This window comes from Zootermopsis nevadensis, unplaced genomic scaffold, assembly GCF_977971745.1.
Source record: "Zootermopsis nevadensis isolate Lab colony 2312 unplaced genomic scaffold, Znev_1.0 Znev_ptg000028l, whole genome shotgun sequence".
NCBI classification, from domain to species: Eukaryota; Metazoa; Arthropoda; class Insecta; order Blattodea; family Termopsidae; genus Zootermopsis; species Zootermopsis nevadensis.
Window position 1 is genome coordinate 6,264,259 of NW_028259160.1, and position 17,784 is coordinate 6,282,042.

At 38.3% G+C, this 17,784-nt stretch overlaps 1 protein-coding gene across 18 annotated transcripts in view; it reads right to left on the reverse strand.

The window, feature by feature from the left end:
• LOC110836020 (protein FAM135A) overlaps nucleotides 1-17,784 on the reverse strand; it is a 49,782-nt gene that overhangs the window by 8,271 nt on the left and 23,727 nt on the right. For 10 of the 18 annotated variants that reach the window (XR_015537508.1, XR_015537507.1, XM_087357564.1 and 7 more), the window contains 11 exons: nucleotides 14,028-14,124; nucleotides 13,685-13,891; nucleotides 11,813-11,893; nucleotides 9,427-9,582; nucleotides 7,903-8,170; nucleotides 7,031-7,249; nucleotides 4,467-6,243; nucleotides 3,692-3,934; nucleotides 2,062-2,266; nucleotides 682-931; nucleotides 23-250 (listed from right to left, as the gene is read on the reverse strand). Coding sequence is in view for 14 of the 18 variants with exons in the window: in XM_087357564.1 (XP_087213690.1) it covers nucleotides 23-250; nucleotides 682-931; nucleotides 2,062-2,266; nucleotides 3,692-3,934; nucleotides 4,467-6,243; nucleotides 7,031-7,249; nucleotides 7,903-8,170; nucleotides 9,427-9,582; nucleotides 11,813-11,893; nucleotides 13,685-13,891; nucleotides 14,028-14,124 (3,731 nt within the window). In the remaining 4 variants the exon portion in view is untranslated. Of the gene's footprint in view, nucleotides 1-22; nucleotides 251-681; nucleotides 932-2,061; nucleotides 2,267-2,575; nucleotides 2,728-3,062; nucleotides 3,249-3,691; nucleotides 3,935-4,466; nucleotides 6,244-7,030; nucleotides 7,250-7,902; nucleotides 8,171-9,426; nucleotides 9,583-11,812; nucleotides 11,894-13,684; nucleotides 13,892-14,027; nucleotides 14,125-16,684; nucleotides 16,715-17,784 lie in introns of those variants that run through there. The other 8 variants (XM_087357577.1, XM_087357565.1, XM_087357566.1 and 5 more) reach the window with 6 other exon arrangements.

The window sequence follows — 17,784 nt, forward strand, 5'->3', positions numbered from 1 at the left end:
TTGTGTCATCTAAGAGTAATACCTTGTACAGATGTATCCTTAACTGCAGCCTTACATAATTCAATTCGGGCTGAGTGAAGGGGAACGTAACGATCCTGAGATGATCCGCAGAGCAACAGATTGCGGAAGTGGTGAAGATTAGAACGCTGGCTCAAACGATACAGGAATGTTTGGCGCACATCTGTAGCATCACGCAATGCAAGCTGCAGAAGAGACCCTGATTTTTTCCACTTCTGCATGAACCACATCCCTGAACAAAATGAAAGTCTGAAGTCCTCATGGCTAGGACTTTAGGAATACAACTTATATCTATTAGCCACTTCACAAATTCAGTCACGTCATACAAATAGTTGTAATCTGGTGAAAGGTATAGTTTTATAAATACTATATAAATTTTAGCAAGAAATAAATTAAGCCTAAAAGGTATGTATCAAACGTCTCTGTTAACTTGTCCATGGTAAATGGGTGAGCACATTTCTGTTCCCATTGCTCAAGGAGACTAAATACAATGAAGTCTACTACAATAATCAGTTAAACAAATGTGGAATGGAATTCCATATTCTGTATAGGTGTAATTATTGAGCTACCATTTTATAAACCATAATCTACCCAGTTCTAACATTCAAAATAGTATCATGCTGTCATGTTAAACTTCTAGGGTGTCTATATATAAGGCATTACCCATGTTCACAAGGCCACTGTTGTTGTACAGAGTGCCAAGATGTGGTCCAGACAGAGAGAGGAAGGTGTGTAGGCGTGGAAGCAGGTGTTTCATTTGTGGCCTCGTGATGGCTGAGCGGATGATAATGTTGCCCAGTGAGTGACCAATAAAACTAATCTTGGACGGGTTGAGCCCACATGCCTCCACATGGTACAGGATCTCTGCTACCAACTTGTCTGTCATGGTATCGAAGTCTGAGAATGTATCGCCCTGTTAATGTAATCGCAATGTGTTACCCACTTAAATATCAAGCTATATTTCAGAATTTCATCTAGTGACTGTTATAAGAAATGCCATAACATTTGTAATGTGCAAATAAATTTAATTGTGGTAACTGAACTGTTCTGGAACCTCCACATTTCAAGCAAGCCTTTTGAAATATCAATCACCACCTTACCAATCATAAATGTTAACAAAACAATCCTCAAATTTGATTAATAATCTTATTACATACCCTAGCTATCCTAGCCACAAGCTATACAAGTATAATTCTCTTTGAATGAGAATAAGTATAAATTCATCTGAATGCAGAATCTTGTCTGATGGAGCCAAAATATAGAACTGGATAGGCTGATTACAAATATGACAGCTATGGTAATGAAAATCCAGCTATTGATGCTCCAGAAATGTATGGATACTGTACAGGAATTTGTATTTCAAGTGTGCTACAGTTGCAAAATGTCTTCATTTCTCAAAAATTATTGAATCAGGTTTACCTTTCATGCATCTTTTTCATTTCATAACTCCATTTATTAGTGGAAACAAAAGCAAAAAATCTCATCCTATAGTTGGGCAACTATGATACTCACAATGTGTAACACTGAGTTTATATTTGACACAGCTCAAATCTGTACCAGTGGAAATTATACACATAAATGGATCACTAAATGTAATAATTATTAATTTTAGTTCTTGCTAACCTCAATAAACAGGCTAAAGCATTTTAAGGAAAGTAGGTGTCATACATTCTTCCCAGAATTTGTTTAAAATATTATGCCACTTTCAATAAAGCTTCTATACTATATACAGAGTACTGCATGAAGTGACTTACAAATTTTTACTAAACATTTAAAGTTAGCTTCCAACAAGTCAAAGAATGTGTATTGGGATATATTTTACCTATAAAGTGTTCAGCCGTCAAACTATGGTCATAAAGTACATTCATATACTTGCTGACTATATTCATCTTGGCCAGTAAAATGTATACTGAGGACAACAGATATGGTGCACTCAGGTTAGTTTCAACAAACTTTATTATAATTTACAAAATAATGTTATATATTTCATTCCAAGAAACTAATTTCAAAGCATCATATAAAACAAGTGGGAGTAGGGGCAACTACCTGGTTCCTCTCTGACATGAGAAACTCCAAGTTGGCACCAGGAAGCCCTAATTCCAGGTATGTTTTCACCAGGCGCAAGTCTGCAGAGTTGCCGTCTAGGCCATGAACACACACAATGAGGTGCAAACCCTCAGGCGAGAATATGCGGTACTCATCGCTGATGTGGAAGTATGGCAGTGTTGATGCCAATGTAGGGAAGTCACTGCATACAAGCACACAATCTTATTGAATAATGAGATAACAATTTGATTACTCATGCAATGTAATTCCAGTAACCAGTCTAAACATGTAAAAATCAAAATAGAGAAACCAATTATTTTACTGTTGTTTTGAATTTGTGTGAAACTTTCTCACCCTAAAGGAAAACATAAATTAAGGGTTGCAGTCTTTTGGATATTGTGCAGTAGAAAATATAAACAAAGTCTCAACATTTTTAAGGACATACTGCATCCTTCTTTTGGTTAATCTCAAAGAAGGCACTAGGTCTACTTAAATACTCAGACGTCTTTACCTTTATGTCACAGTGCAGGGTCAACCATAAAACTGGAGGTAGTAGGTACTTAAACATGGGATGACTTTATATTTACAACACAGTGCATTGTGCAAAGACTGCAACAAATATGCAGTACTGTGAAAACCTCAAGCATTATGAACTGCGGATGTCTGAAAACAAATTGCAGTTGAAGATTTGTGGACATAGGGAAGATGAAGTAACAAAGGACTGAAGAAAATTACGAAGTGAAAAGCTTCATAATGTTTGTTCTTCATCTAATACTGTTTTATGAGACAGATGTGACATGTTATATGCATGGGAAACATTACAGCACATTCTTCTGTAGTGTAACTTATTAACATGATATGAAGATTCACACACTACACAAAATGTTTTTTTTATTTATTTACAAGAAAATGTACATGTTTCAACACTGTATGTGTGTGTCATCACTAAATATATAATCACAAAGCACAAAATTATTAAGATATACCAACTCCCATACCTATTCAGTTAGTTTTCACTTGCTCCCTTTACATCTTGCTGAACCCCACCATTCCATTTTCCTTTACTTATTCTGCTGGCCATCCTTATAATGTCCTCTTTCACAGAACCTGCTGTTTGTTGCTTTCAGCCCTGCCTCTGATTTTACATTACAGCTTGTACTTCAAATGTAAACTCCTGGAAAGATCTTCAAGATCATTAGGCCAAAGTATATCCACGAGCCTCAGGTTGTGAAAAAGTGTCAGAGTACGTCTGATTATGCTGACAATGGTCATATGAAATATGCTGGAGATCAGCAATGTGTAAATACCGCCCTGCCAAAAGTTGTACTTGACGGTATCTAATAAAACTAACTGCCTTATACAATGGTATGAGAACATCAAGACTGAAATATGAAACGTCTTTAAGATGATCATCTTCTGGGATGTTGCACCATGTAGACTAGCAGAAGTTTACTGACATTTCAGAGTTACTTGCTATCTCCTTCATCAATGTGATGAGGTAGCAAGTACCTCTAAAATGTTGCTGAAACATTGGTGAACGTCTACTAGAAAGCATCTCATACTTGCTGCCATGAAAACCTAAAATCTTACCACGAAATGACTCTACTGTTCCAACTACTGTACTAACCTGTATATCATTCCTGTAAAATTCATCTGACGTTTAAATTCCTCTTTGGATTTGATGAAGCTGAGTGTGTCATCACCAACAGCTTGAACTAGTTTCTGGCACACTTGCTCCTGTCCATCTTTGCTATTGTAGCAGTCACATGGCAACTCCCTCTCTGAGGTTGCTGGTGTCACAGTTGTTGCTGTGGATGATATGGGAGGAGACGCACTAGTGGGGCAGACACATTGCTGGCTCTCTATAACCCTGCAAAACAAGATGCAACTTTCATAGCTGAATAATCAGAAATTTGTAATCAAACTAAAAATTTCAAATCTCAAAATTACTCTGGTTGTGGCTTATTCCTCCACAATTCAATCTTTCTGACTACTTCCTGTCTCATAAAATCACAGACTCCATTTTTTAGGCGAGGAAAACTATGACAAATATTTCATTAACTACCTTCAAATGAAATTGAATTCCTCAAATTCACCTATGAGCAAATGCAGAAAAAAGTACAGTTCCTAGAATCAGAAGATACCACAAAAGCTTACACACAAAATTCAATGAAGTCTTCACAGGAAATCAGCTGTGTCACATGGTCACAAAAGAACAATGTTTTGAGATTTGAACCTGGGACCTCCCAAATGTGAAGTAGGAGAGCTAACCACTCCACTATAACATAACACAATGTAGAGTATGTATACATATCTTTTAAAACTATTTATGAACATAATGTTGTCTTTGCATGAATGGACTTAGTAACTAAACTGTATTCTGCAGCCTTGCTGAAACTCACTTTGGTGATGGTGTTTTCTTGACATGCTCACTGCTGTCCAGTTTTTGCAAGGACGAACCACCAGTCTGAGACTGAGTGTCTTTATCTTTTGAAGGCTTGTCTTTGTCCCAATTTCTGTCTCTATCTCGGTCACGATCATGTTCACGTTCACGGGCAGTTCGAGGACAGGGTTCAATTACTGGCTTCCTCTCCACTTCTTTCACACTTTCATACACATGGTACAACAGATTGTCTATTGGGGTGGGAGGTAAAACCTTTGGCTTTGGCTTGGGTGCCACCAGAGGAATTGTAGGTCTTGGTGGGGGGACAGGTGGATCCCTGAAGGGCTCTGGAGGCAGAGGGTCATCACGAAACTGCTTGGGTGGGGGTAACCGCAATTCTTCATATGGGTGGTCTATCACTTCGGGTTCTGGAATGATGGGGGAGGGTTCCACTAGTTTCTGCAGCCTTGCTCGCAGCTGTTCACCGTTCAATATTCGTTGCTGCTGCTTTGAAGTGGTAGATGCTGGATGCCTGTCCATGTGCATCTTGATGCCAAAGTCACTGCCATCTGGACTGAGCTGACCACTAGACATGTCACCTGAGGTGCGTCGGCTGGAGTTGGAGACCCAACCACTCTGTTCTGAAGTAATATCTGAGAGGGACGAAGATGGAGGAGAGGAAAGTGATTTACCAGGTGACTGAGACTTCGATTTAACTGTGACAGTAGTGGCTACAGTGAGGGGCTCTGCAAGGCTTGATTCTACAGAAATCAGGGCAGGATCAACTGAACTGTAAAGACCTACTTCCAGTTTGCTCAGCTCCCCAGGGGGTGGGAGTGGACCACCTATGGAAATTATGGAATCTAATGGAGGTTCATCTAGCTGGGACTTTGTTACGGGAGGTGGAACAATAATGGCTGGAGGAGGAGAAGCAAGTGGTGCCACAAGGTTTGGCATAGATTCACTACTGTTGGCACCTATAGACCGTGAACCACCAAGAAGAGCTTCGGAAGACTCGCCAGCATGGCATTCACGCTGAAGCACTGCCACACTCGGCATGGACATGGTACTTTGTGAATGTTTCATTGTATTGGGAGACACTCCTCCATTGACAGCCTCGCTCAGGTTGAATGGTACGCTAGCACTCTGCTCCAGTCGACGGTATCCAACCACCACAGAGTCTCCTGAGTCAGTAGATGGAGAAGTAGCAGCACCACCATTACCGTTGGCTACTTTAAGCTCTAATCGTAAGTTGTTTTTCAACTTCTCCTTGAGATTGTTGCGTATTGGAATGGGAATGAGGGGTGTATGGTGAGGCAAAGGTAGAGTGGCTGATGAAACTACTGTGCTAGTCACACTAATACAGGGCTTCAAACAGTCAACACTCTTTTCACGGCGGATCTGTGTGGAAGAGGAACGTGCCATGCTTGACATATGTGGGATTCCAAGGGAGGGGTTAGGGGCAGATGATGATGCTGTGGGGGTCACAGGTTGTGGCTGCAAATGACATGAGGGCAAGAGTGGTCTTGGGATGGGGGCAGGCTCTGAAGCAGCAGTGCCAGTAGTACGTAACTGGTCCAGAGATTTGCTGTGTCGTGCAGGAAGTGAAGACTTGGTCAGACTATCACTGTCCATTCTTTTACTTCCATGAAGCAGTAATGTTGCTGTGGCAGATGCTGGAGCATCACAGTAGTGATGATGGCGTGAACGACGACCAGTGTGAGGCGCCAATGTCAGTGTTGCTTTCAGCACGTCCCCTACATGAAGGACCCGCTGCTCATTCACACCAAGAGTGCCTACAATGTAAAAATGGAATATTTTTTGGTTATTTAAAGATGCTATTTCAGTTGCAGAAGTTAGAGAGAACTTAATGAGATGGGAAGATGATCATGAATGACAGAGTAACAACTACGAATTAAATCATCATGGCCTCTTTGAAGTACTGCCCAAGCACTCAATTGGAGAGACTGAGGAAAACCATGAATGACCTGTCAGAATAGCCAGTAATGCAGACAAGATTTAAAACAAGCACTCTTTTAATATGAATTAGGATTCAAGAATGTGGTGCAGTCTTGCAAGTAGCCATAAGCAAAGGGCTGAAGGCTGCAAACACTTTGCAATGGGGATAATTGAACATGATGACTTTTTTTACTGCGATCACAAGGAATGTTATACAGATTTCAATCAAGCAGAACAGAGAGATAAAAGAAGAAAAAAGCAGTGTATATGACATTTTTAAGAACTGTCAAAGGTGACTGAATCAAAGAGGATAACACGGACAGGATATGAAAAATGAAAGGAGAAAATGAGAAATGCATACAAAATTTTCATCGGAAAATCTCAAGAAAAGACAATTTCAATGATGTAAGCAAAGACAGAAGATAATATTAAAATCTTTCTTAAGACAAATATGGTGTGAAGGTGTGTACTGAATACAAATAGATCAGAATACCATCTAATTGTGAGATTTTAGAACACCACAATAAGCTTTCAAGTTTCATAGAATCAGGAGATTTTCTGACAGCTGACTAAATAAACATCGAACGGAAGAAACTGGATTATGTAGTTCATTGCAACACTTACCTAGAGACAAGGGTATGATGGCTTGTCGTCCAGAGCCTGGTTTTGGCATGGGCTGTGAGGATGAAGGTGCAGCGGTGCTAGAACTGGATCGCACCGATGCTGGGATCTTATGAGAGCGTGACTCCAAGATGGCAGCAATACCACAACTGCAGTCTTCCTGAGGAGGCAGTGTTGTGTGGCTTTCTGTTTTGGTATCTGCTGAACTGCTCAAGAAAGGATCTGTTCAAACAAAAACACAGGAGGAAACATTTTGCATTGGTTCACTTTGACGTAATTTTATGATCATGGTGACCAGTCTTCAGGTTAAATAATAGCAGGAAATTTCCTAAGGAGTTGAATAACTGCCAACTGCTTGAGGAAAACATTATACCACGATGTTAGTTCAATATTTTTAATGGGTCTTATGTGATAATGTCAGTGTACCATGACATTCAAACTTCTAAGGTACTTCTGCATGTTTACCAATAATTCAAAACAAGTGGTAACAGTAGTCAGATCTCATTCAGCCCTGTTTGTCATCTTTTATACCTGCACTGCTGTATTTCTGTTAAATTGATGCTTTATTAAATGAAATCTTCACAAGCCAATGGCCATGAAGTGAACTTCCAATGTGTCATAGACATTCCCTAAAAGGGAAATTAACTCCATTTTAACATGACTGATTGCCCAAAAGTTGGAGGACCACTTCTATCAGTTGTCTGTAATTGTTCATTCAATATATTCGCAGTTACCCCCAATATCTGGAAATCTTCTCCTCCATCTGCAACCTAAGAATATGCCATGCCATAAAGCCAAGGAACCCACGTAACATGTGTAATATTATACCAAGGTGATGCACAACCTGAAAAGGCATACTGCAAGACAAAGCTTACCACTGCCTGCTTTGCGACCTGCAACACTGCGTCTACGCGCAAATTCTGCCATGTCTTGATACTGGTCCTCAAAGATGATGGGCAATGTTGTGATGTCACCATCTAGCTCACTGCACTGAACAGGAAGTGGAGGTAGAGTTGCGAGGTACCGAGACCGGCGTACCATATCAGACACAGTAAGGTAGTTCTGATAGTTGGCATCATAACACCCTGCTGCGGACTGACGGGGGTTGTCAAGCACAAAAAATGCTTCAGCAAACCGCTTCACCTAGAGCATAAAATAAGATAAATGTGCCCTATGTGTCTAAGCACCACATCGTGAAGGATTATGAGACAGCATAAGTGTAAATATCCATGCATAGCAGATCTCAGCACCAGCTGCATGATGAGATATCAGCTTCATATTTTGGCTGTGGAAAGAACCTCTAGTATCCACTGAACGGGATGCTGGATAGATACTAGACCTGCTGTGAATGTGGTAGTAAACAGAAAATTCCACATTTCCTAGATGGAAATAACTTTCATCTGTCATATTACTATGTAATCACGGCTTCTTACCTAGCAAACAGATCTGTTATTTGAAAATTACCTACAGAACTACTACTACTACTACTATGGCGTAACAGCCCAAAATCGAGCCCTAGCCTCCTCACCTACAGAACTAATTATTGTAAATCACCAAGATGGTCAGCGATAATGGATGTCTGTAAACTAACAGATATCATAACTAACCTAGCACAAAATGTGTTACTTTGTTTACAATGATCATAGTTATAAATGATGAATTCTGCCATGTTCACTGTATGGGGAATCAATGACACTTTGAGGTACATTCACAGAAAAACATGGAAAAAACATATTGAAATAAATAAAATGGATTGCAGGGGAGAAAAGGAGAATTATTATAATTAATATTAGAATCAATGTAGTTAATTAAAACATTTGGTTTGCATGTCTGCATGCAAAAAAAAAAACTGTATGTTAAATTTGTATCACAACTAAGAACTTCTTTGACAAGGAGTAGAAAATGAAGAAGATGAGGAGTAGGTGAAGAGGATTAAATATGGAGAAGTAGAAGGAGAATAGAACTAAATGTGGAAGAGCAGAATAATTTGCAGGGGGGGGGGGGGGAGAGAACAAAGTATAGCAAACCCTCTTAACAGATGTAATACCTGCAATAAGCTCATAAAACATTACTGGAAAAGAAAGGTGAAATTCATATTAAAATATCACTCAGCATTCTTCTATAATTAATATTCTATCATTCTTTCTTTTATTTACTGACTAATTCTCAACAGCACAGGTTCATATAAGAGTCAAATGGAAGGATGTGAAAGAAAGTAATTATGCCCTGTTTCAAGGCAATATCACACAATTTACCTGAAGGGACTACTGAAAACCATGAAAAACCTTTCTGCAAAGAAGTAAATGTTGACAGCAGATTTAGGAATGATTAAATGTAAATAAGAAGGAAATGTTAATATGACTTCATTATAATAAAAGCTTAATTGTTTCTCATCTTACCCTGAGATGGTGGTGATGGCGAGCAAGATGTTGGTGAACAGGATCTTTGCAGGAGAATGCCTCCAGGAACTGCTGCCACAGCAAAATATTTTCTGCACACAGCTGTGCAATGTCACTATTTGCCATCGTCACAAACTCTTCTTCAACTTCCACCAACTGCCAAAAACAGTCAGCACAAATAATTACAAACGTTCGGTTTTATATAATTAAGCACAAAACAGAATATGGACAATCACTTAAAGACATATTCTTATTATATACAAAAGTGGTTTATCATAAACATACTTGAGGGTGATTATTTATAAGATGACAAGGATCCAATAGAAATATTCCTGCCAGAAGGCAAGTAATAAAACACTGCATCACCACCATGAAAAACCAAGCCATGCAGTCCCCTATGAGGAGACTAACTAACTAAATGACTACCTACCTAACTAGCTAGCTAACTATCTATTTATCTATCTAACTCCATGATGCAAGTTCTTTCATGAAAAGATTACTCAGCTTGTCAAAACTGAAAAAGGGAAAAAGGGTGAGTGATTAACAACCCTAGCACCTCGACTGTCTATAATCCATTATGCAACCATACTGTGATTCTGCCCTCCATCAGAACTGTACTATGTAAGAAGTACAGTGCTTAAAGCCATTCAAGAAACTCCATGCTCTTATGGGCTACAATGAAAGTTCATTATTGTGTTGAAGCACTTCCTCTCTGAAATTGAGCACACAGTACTGACCTTCATGTTCGATTACTGTTTAAAGAAACTCTAATGATATAAAGCTAATTACACTACAGACATCACACTGCATGGAGTCAAGTTATTCTTTTTCTTTATTAAATATTCACCATATTGAAAGATGTTTGAAACACATGTTGCAGACATTAACAAAATCTATATTTTATATGTATTTCATGTCCCAAATGTTTTCTGTAGGAGGAGCCATTTTGAGAGAAACATTAATTTGAATTTTACCTTGATGTAAATGATGTACCAAAATTAAATTAACCTGACATCTTTTACTAAATATAATCAACATTCAGTCAATAGTTTTAGACATAAAACATGCAAACAGACATGACATCCCCACCTCACCACTCTGTGAGATAACCAGTTACATAATGTAAATTAGCCACGTTATGAGAATACAATTTCCTTGCTGGATCAATACTAAAACATATATAATAAAACTAAATCCACACTAAAAAATATTTCCATGACATCCTAAAGATAATCAACCTTACACAATCCACACTGTGTACAGGAAAGTAAATTAATAATGTATGTAATGTTCCTGTACAATAAATTAAGGATAAGGTCATTACATATTTTCTTATGTAAGAGATAAAGACAATAAGAAATTACCTAAGTGCCATTCCTTGGTAAATACAAAGCACAGTATGAAATATTTTGAACCAAATGCAAAGCCAATGTGACACATTAGCAGCATATTTCATCACATAATTCATACACTCAACGTTTGCTGTAAAATTAAGAAAAGAAAAAATCCCCACAATTTCCTGCATTCCACTTTATGTATGAAAAATTACTAAAATGTAAAGCTGTCCCACTATACACCACGTACGTGCTTGGGTGGAGAGAAGGTATAGTTCCTACTCATTCTTAATATTGGTGATAGACAAAGGGTGAGTGGTCAGCATCATTACACTGATAAAAATGATTATTTGTTGTTTGCTATGTTGCTGATTGCAGCCATTAAAATGTGACAGACAAGATGCTGTGTCACGCCAAATGGGCATAATGCATGTGAGATGGGAAGAGAATTAATACACACAAGCAGAGTTTAAATAGAAGAAAAGAGTTATTTTTTAATTAATTAAACCCACAAATAGCTTACTAAGGTTTTTCTTTTTGGATAAAGCGTTAATTTTTACAGATAGGTGAAAGACAGTGATATTTTCCATTGAATATTGCTGCTGATTGGTTAGCACATCCATTTTGTGCTTGGGAGGTCTGGTTCAAATGCTGACCTGGAGACTGGTGATCTTAACAGGTGGTTTTCCTCAATCCATCCAGGAAAATGCTTGCAATGGTACCTTTTTTTCAGTCACAACCACTTCCTTCCACACTTTTCAAAGAATCTATACCAATGACAGACTGTTAAACTAAAGCAAGAATATATGTTTTCCACAATGCAACATTTTCATAAGTCCCTCCCTAAATCACACACTAAAATATTCTGTAACATCATTTGAAGAAAAGTGTTAATGAGTTATGTGAATGAATACAGTGTTACTACTTGTGAAGTTATTAATTAAAAACATACACTTAACAAAAAATAATGTGGGAAAGGATTAAGAGAAGAATGCCATTCCAATGAAGCAGAAGAACATGCAAAGAACAGTGTGATGTACAGGCAGCTTTACCCTCAGTCTGTCCCAGTTAGCCTCTGTATGGTTGCTGGAAGAGCGATGATTGACTGTCGCCAGGAGGTTCCGGTGACACTCCTCCACAACAGACAAATAATGGGCCCAATCACAATCATTGCTTCCTTGGATTCAGTCACATGAAAAGTCATACTTCTTATATCTTAAGATTTTTTTAATATTTTCTATCGCCTATTTACATATTTTTAACTGCTTCCTATCTCCGCCCTTTAACCTTATCTTGGTCATGATGCAGATCTGTCTGAGGTATGTCTCATATTAAACAATAACTGGCTGCCAGTCCGATCAAACAATTTCCCATTCCTCTCCTATGACACATATCAGCAGTAGTAGATTCTAACACCTTTTGGCTATATTTCAATTATTAGCCCAAATAATTCATTAACAGATATTAGGGTCATGAGAAAGTTTTGAGTCACGGTGATCAGCTGGCAGAGATTGTGAACTGGACATTTTAAAAAGTAAAATTCTTTACCTGGTACCAAATAACTCTCAGATTGTAGGATTTGACATTTTCATGGCAGTGAGTCTGAAGATGGCTGTCTTCTGTGTTGTTGCGCCATGTAGTCAAGTAGAAGTTTACCAACGTTTCAGAGGTCCTTGCTGCCTCCATCATCACCCTGATAATGAAGGCAGCAAGTATGCCTGAAACGTTGAGAAATTTCTACCCGACTACATGTCAGTACAAACCAGAAGACAGCCGTCTTCATACTCGTCACCGTACGAACCTCAAACCAGACTTCTTGATGTTTACAGCAATGGTTATTATTTTAAAGTCCTGATGATGTTCCAGACATATGTCATTAGAAACTTGCAGAATTCCTATCCAATAACTAATAACCTGAAGATAGGAGTAGAGTCAACTCCCTGAAAGTCATGTATCTCATGTACACTGTTCAACACAAGTAACAGTACAGTAAATCAGACACTGTCACAGACCTTCAGGCAATCAGCCCTTTACTATATCCAAGCAGAACTTAAAATAGCAGCTTCTACAATGAAACTTTGGCTTTAATCATGAATGCTGTAAGCACTTTTTTTGTTTCCATGAAGATTTTCCACTTGGTTTAATAGTTATTAATGAAGGACACGCACAGACATAATAATACCGCAAGCCTGTCCTATGAAAAAGAAATGCACCAGCAGATTAAATCCTACTAAAAGTTAAGACATTTGTGTTCTAAGAGATATCACCAATGTGAGTTTTAGAGAAAGAAAATATTTTAATGTGCAGGAATGTTTAAAGCTGAGAACTGATAACTAATGTACAGCTGACTTTACTTTTACTAACAGTGAAAGTATCATGAAGACATGCGAGTTATGTGAGATCACACATGGGCAAGTTCTAATGTGTAACACTGGGTAACAATGGCTTAACTTACAAAAACAAGACTGCTGGAAACATCACAGGTGTTAATATATTACTGCAAAGAAAGACACAACAAGAGAGTGTAGGTTGTGTGTGTGTGTGCATGCACACAGAATAAACAAGAGAAATTAACTTCATTATTCATATGAAATATGAAGTAGTAGCAGTAGTAGTAATAGTCATACTGACTGACTGGAAAATTTACTGCATGTCACCAGAAACCAAAATCAGTTAAAAAATATTGAGGTGCAACATCTAAAAGTATTAGTACAGTTGAAACTGCCATTGCTCAAAACATTCTGTGCGTAACCACATCCAACATGTGACATGCCTCTAATAACTTGTATTAAAAAGTGCCTTCTTAAACACAATCACAGTGGTTATATATCTGCTTTGTTCCTGATCGCAAGACATACCCCAATTTTACATACAGTATACTTGTGTGGAGAGGAAGAATCTCATACTGAGGCAAACGTGCTCACTTTTGCCAAGTCGCTGAGGTTGCTAAACCTCTGGAAGCAGTCAGTAGTTTCAAGCTTCAACTGTTGCCAGGAAGGCAGGAGTTTCATGTACTCCTGCAATCGTGCCTGTAGTGTCTCATAAGATGCCAGCAAGATACTGCACACCTCCTGATGAACGTGACGTGCATGTGCCAGACGAGTTCCAGAACTTACACACTTTGTGCTGTTCTGTGGGTGAAACAAATCACATACAATCAGAACTTGATATCTTAACTCTAGACCATAATCAAAATTCTACATGTCAGTGGTATATAATGAAGTGAAATGAGTGTACTCCATTCTTGAAACTGATACACAGACTTACCAGGTTTCCAAAGAACACAGTCTCCATGGTGGATTGTGGTTGGCGAAAATTGAGCCTTTGTGATGCTCCAAGCCAAGGCTTGGCACTACGTGGTGTACTGTAACACAAACACTTGTGACCAACTCACAAACAGAAAAACATCCAACAAGATCTCTAATATACTGCTTTAGCCAATGGAGATTTCCTGGATGTAGATGGTTATTCAGTTATTTAATACTGCTACTGAGGTTATATATCAACACAAGAGCTATGATTGCCAACTGCGAATGATGATGAATTGAGAGCAATATGGCAGAAGCAGTTGTAGCCAGTTTTACAGCATTTTCTTGGCACTTACTTGGAGGTACAGAAAAAATGCATGCGCGCACACACACACACACAAATATTTCAGTCAGCGTAACTGGTGTCATGACCAAGACTTAAACCAGGTACCTCCAAATTGAAATCAGGCACATTAGATGCCGTGTAATTATAAATTACAAAAATTTTAAACCTTGCTTATTTTCTGAAGCCTTGTCTATGATAAAGGTACAACTTGATGAAAGTGGAGAAAATCAGCTCTCATTATGGTTTGGAGCCCATACTAAGATTTACATAGGTTCCTTCTGCCATACATCATTCTCAATATCATCCTGCCATCAGAGTTAGAAGAGTTGGCCTCATAGGTGTCCACACCTCAGCAAATGGGTTCATCCACCATTTCTAAAGCAAGAAGAGACCAGGAAGGTCAAAGAGTCCATAAATGGTAGTATCTACTGGCCAGAACAACAGTTTTGAACATTACAAATTGGATATTCTGTACTGCAAAGATTGGCTGTGAAAGACATTTAAAAGGAAAGAAACTGCTACAAAAGTTCCATACCTCCCTGTGGTGTATCATAATCACCAAACTTTAATTAATAACACATTTGTACGGAGATAAAAGTATCTAATTCCTTATGAGTAAAATATGAGTATTACACACTTATAGTAAAATTACTTCATGCAAAATACTACAGACTGTGTAACAGAAAACAATATGTATACAAAAGAAATAAGAAGAAAATAACAAAGCAATATCAGATGTGAAAAATATGAAGCAAAAGCAAAACAAGAGAAACAGTTAATTAAATTGAATTATCTGAAAGCATATGTGATGCAGGTATTATCACAATCTTCAGTGTTGCATGCAGTAACACACAAAGGTAAAACTTTATGAAAGCATCAATTTGATTTGGAAGATAAGGATGAAGATTAACCCCTTCATCACATTTAGAAGAAATGGGATTATTTTTTGGTCCAATGAATAAAATGCATTAGTTGTGAAGATGCCAAGTGATCTACAATTCCACCAACCCAATCACCCACTCTAAAAATGAGTGATGGTCACATGGATAAGGAACATGACAGGTTTATTTCTTGCAGCAAGTTTAACATCATTTAGACAATCATTTCTAAAATTTAATAAGAATATTCAGCCATAACCAAAAATTCAACATGTGCAACAATGTACTTTTTTATTTATTCTTCTTGTGATTACGAAAATTTATTCAAAAGATAAACAACAAACAGAATTTGACAAGTAAAGTTAAGTTTGTCCCACTATACGCCATGTAGGCGTTTGGGGTGAGTGGAGGTATAGCTCCTCTCTTCCTTGACCCCGGCACTAGATGGGGGTGAGTGGTCAGCATCACGCCCCGGCCGGCTTTACACCCGGGAAAGGACCCCGGTACCCATTGTAGAGGAGGCTGGGTGGGCCCCAGAGCCGGTCTGGACGCAGAGGCTAGAGGAAAAATCCTCTGCCCCCGTCGGGGATCGAACCCCAGTCGTCCAGCCCGTAGCTAGTCACTATACTGACTGAGCTATCCCGGCTCATATTTGACAAGTAATGACAAGCAATATTGAAAGAAAATACATATTAAAATCTTCTCATTTATATTAGCATTTCCTAAATAACTAGCTCATTCAATCACTTATTTTATTAGAAACATAAATATACCTAAAAGTACTAAAAATTTACTGGTGTTTTTGAAAAAGCATGGATACAATTAAATTGTTAACATTACTCAGATATTGTTACAAATGAAGAAAAACAGAAATTCTGTACTGGAATTAAACATTGCACCTTCCCACTTAGTTCTGACTGCTGGAGTAACACTTGGAAAACAATGTGGCCACAGTGGTTGTAATTAGGAACCAAATAATTAATTACTGGAGCATTTAGTAATGCTGTTTTGACTGCAGATGTTATATAATGTCACATGAGATGGAAAGATGATCATAAACAGTAGTATGAATCTGATAGGATGCAGTCAAGATCTATTTGAAATAATATCCTGGCACTTGTCTGAACAGGTAAACAACAACAAAAAATCCTATGACAGCCAGGGATCTAAGTGAGACACAAACTGGGTACCTCCAAAATAGAAGCCTAGAACAATATTTTTGTCAAAGTGCTGTCAACTGAGAATCAATGGAGAAATAATTTCCCTTCTGTACAGACAAGCCCCCATTTCTGCTTCTTTTACTTACCTTAACTCCACATGAATGTCAATAAGCAGACAGGTAACTTAACATAACATGAATATCTGTGATACACCTGCAAGACATATGCTTCCGGGAGTGTAACAGCAGAAGCATCAAGAACAGAAGCATGGCACAATTTGTGAGTGACTCACCAACTCTGCACATAGTGCAGAATGCTTTTCCTGAGCATGCAACAGGGAAGAAACACAAAGCAATGAGTGGTTCCCTCTTCTGGCTATATAGAGGCTTGCTAGAACTTGTCATACTCAAAATTAATTCCATATAATGGTATAATGGTCACTTAATAAACCTCTGCTCTGTAAAACTCCTATAACCTTTCTGTGAAGAACATATTACAAGCCCAGCCACATCATCTACCACTGCTGGTTACATTGCTAGCATCATATATTTGGCAGTTAGAGATATGGCTTTTGCAGAAATAAGCTGCATCTTTAACACAAACATGACTTTACATTGTGGGAGTACACAAAGGCAGGCTCTAGAAATAAAGTTCGAAGTCATACACGGACTTGTGCAAAAGTTGAAAAATCATGAAGATTGCTGTCTTCTGGGTTATTGCACCATGTAGTCTGGTAGATTTCCATCAACATTTCAGAGGTCATACTACCTCCGTCATCAGGGCGATGAATGTGCCAATTGAGCGGAAAGGGTCAGGTTTATGGGGACAAGGCAGTAACCGGAGTAGCCTGATCCTAGCTAGCCTGCTCGATTGACAAATTCATCGCCCTGATGATGGAGGCAGTATGACCTCTGAAACATTTGAGGAAATCTACCAGACTATACGGCGCAATAACTCAGAAGACAGCAATCTTCAGACTCACTGCTGTGAAAACCTCAAATCCTACTTGAAAAATCATATTGTTACACGATGAGCATTAGGGTTGAAGGAAGAGGTAACAATTTTTCTTGCCAACATGCTGCAAGAAAGTATGGCTCAATTGGTAGAAAAGCCTAATTATAATTTCTTTACATATCTTGACAATAAAAATGTCATGAAGAACCAACTTTTCTCATTATTATATAGTGTAAAGAGTAAGATTTGTGCATATTTAAAGAAGGAAAAGCCAAGTTATACTGCCAGAAGAGATGGCTGAAATTACCTCTTTTTAAATACCCTCAATGAGGTAAAAACATGTGTGAATCTTGGAATCATAAAAATCTTATTATGTTTCACTACAACTGGAAGGTCTGGTAAGGACCTGACAGATAAAACATAAATAAGAGTGCTGAT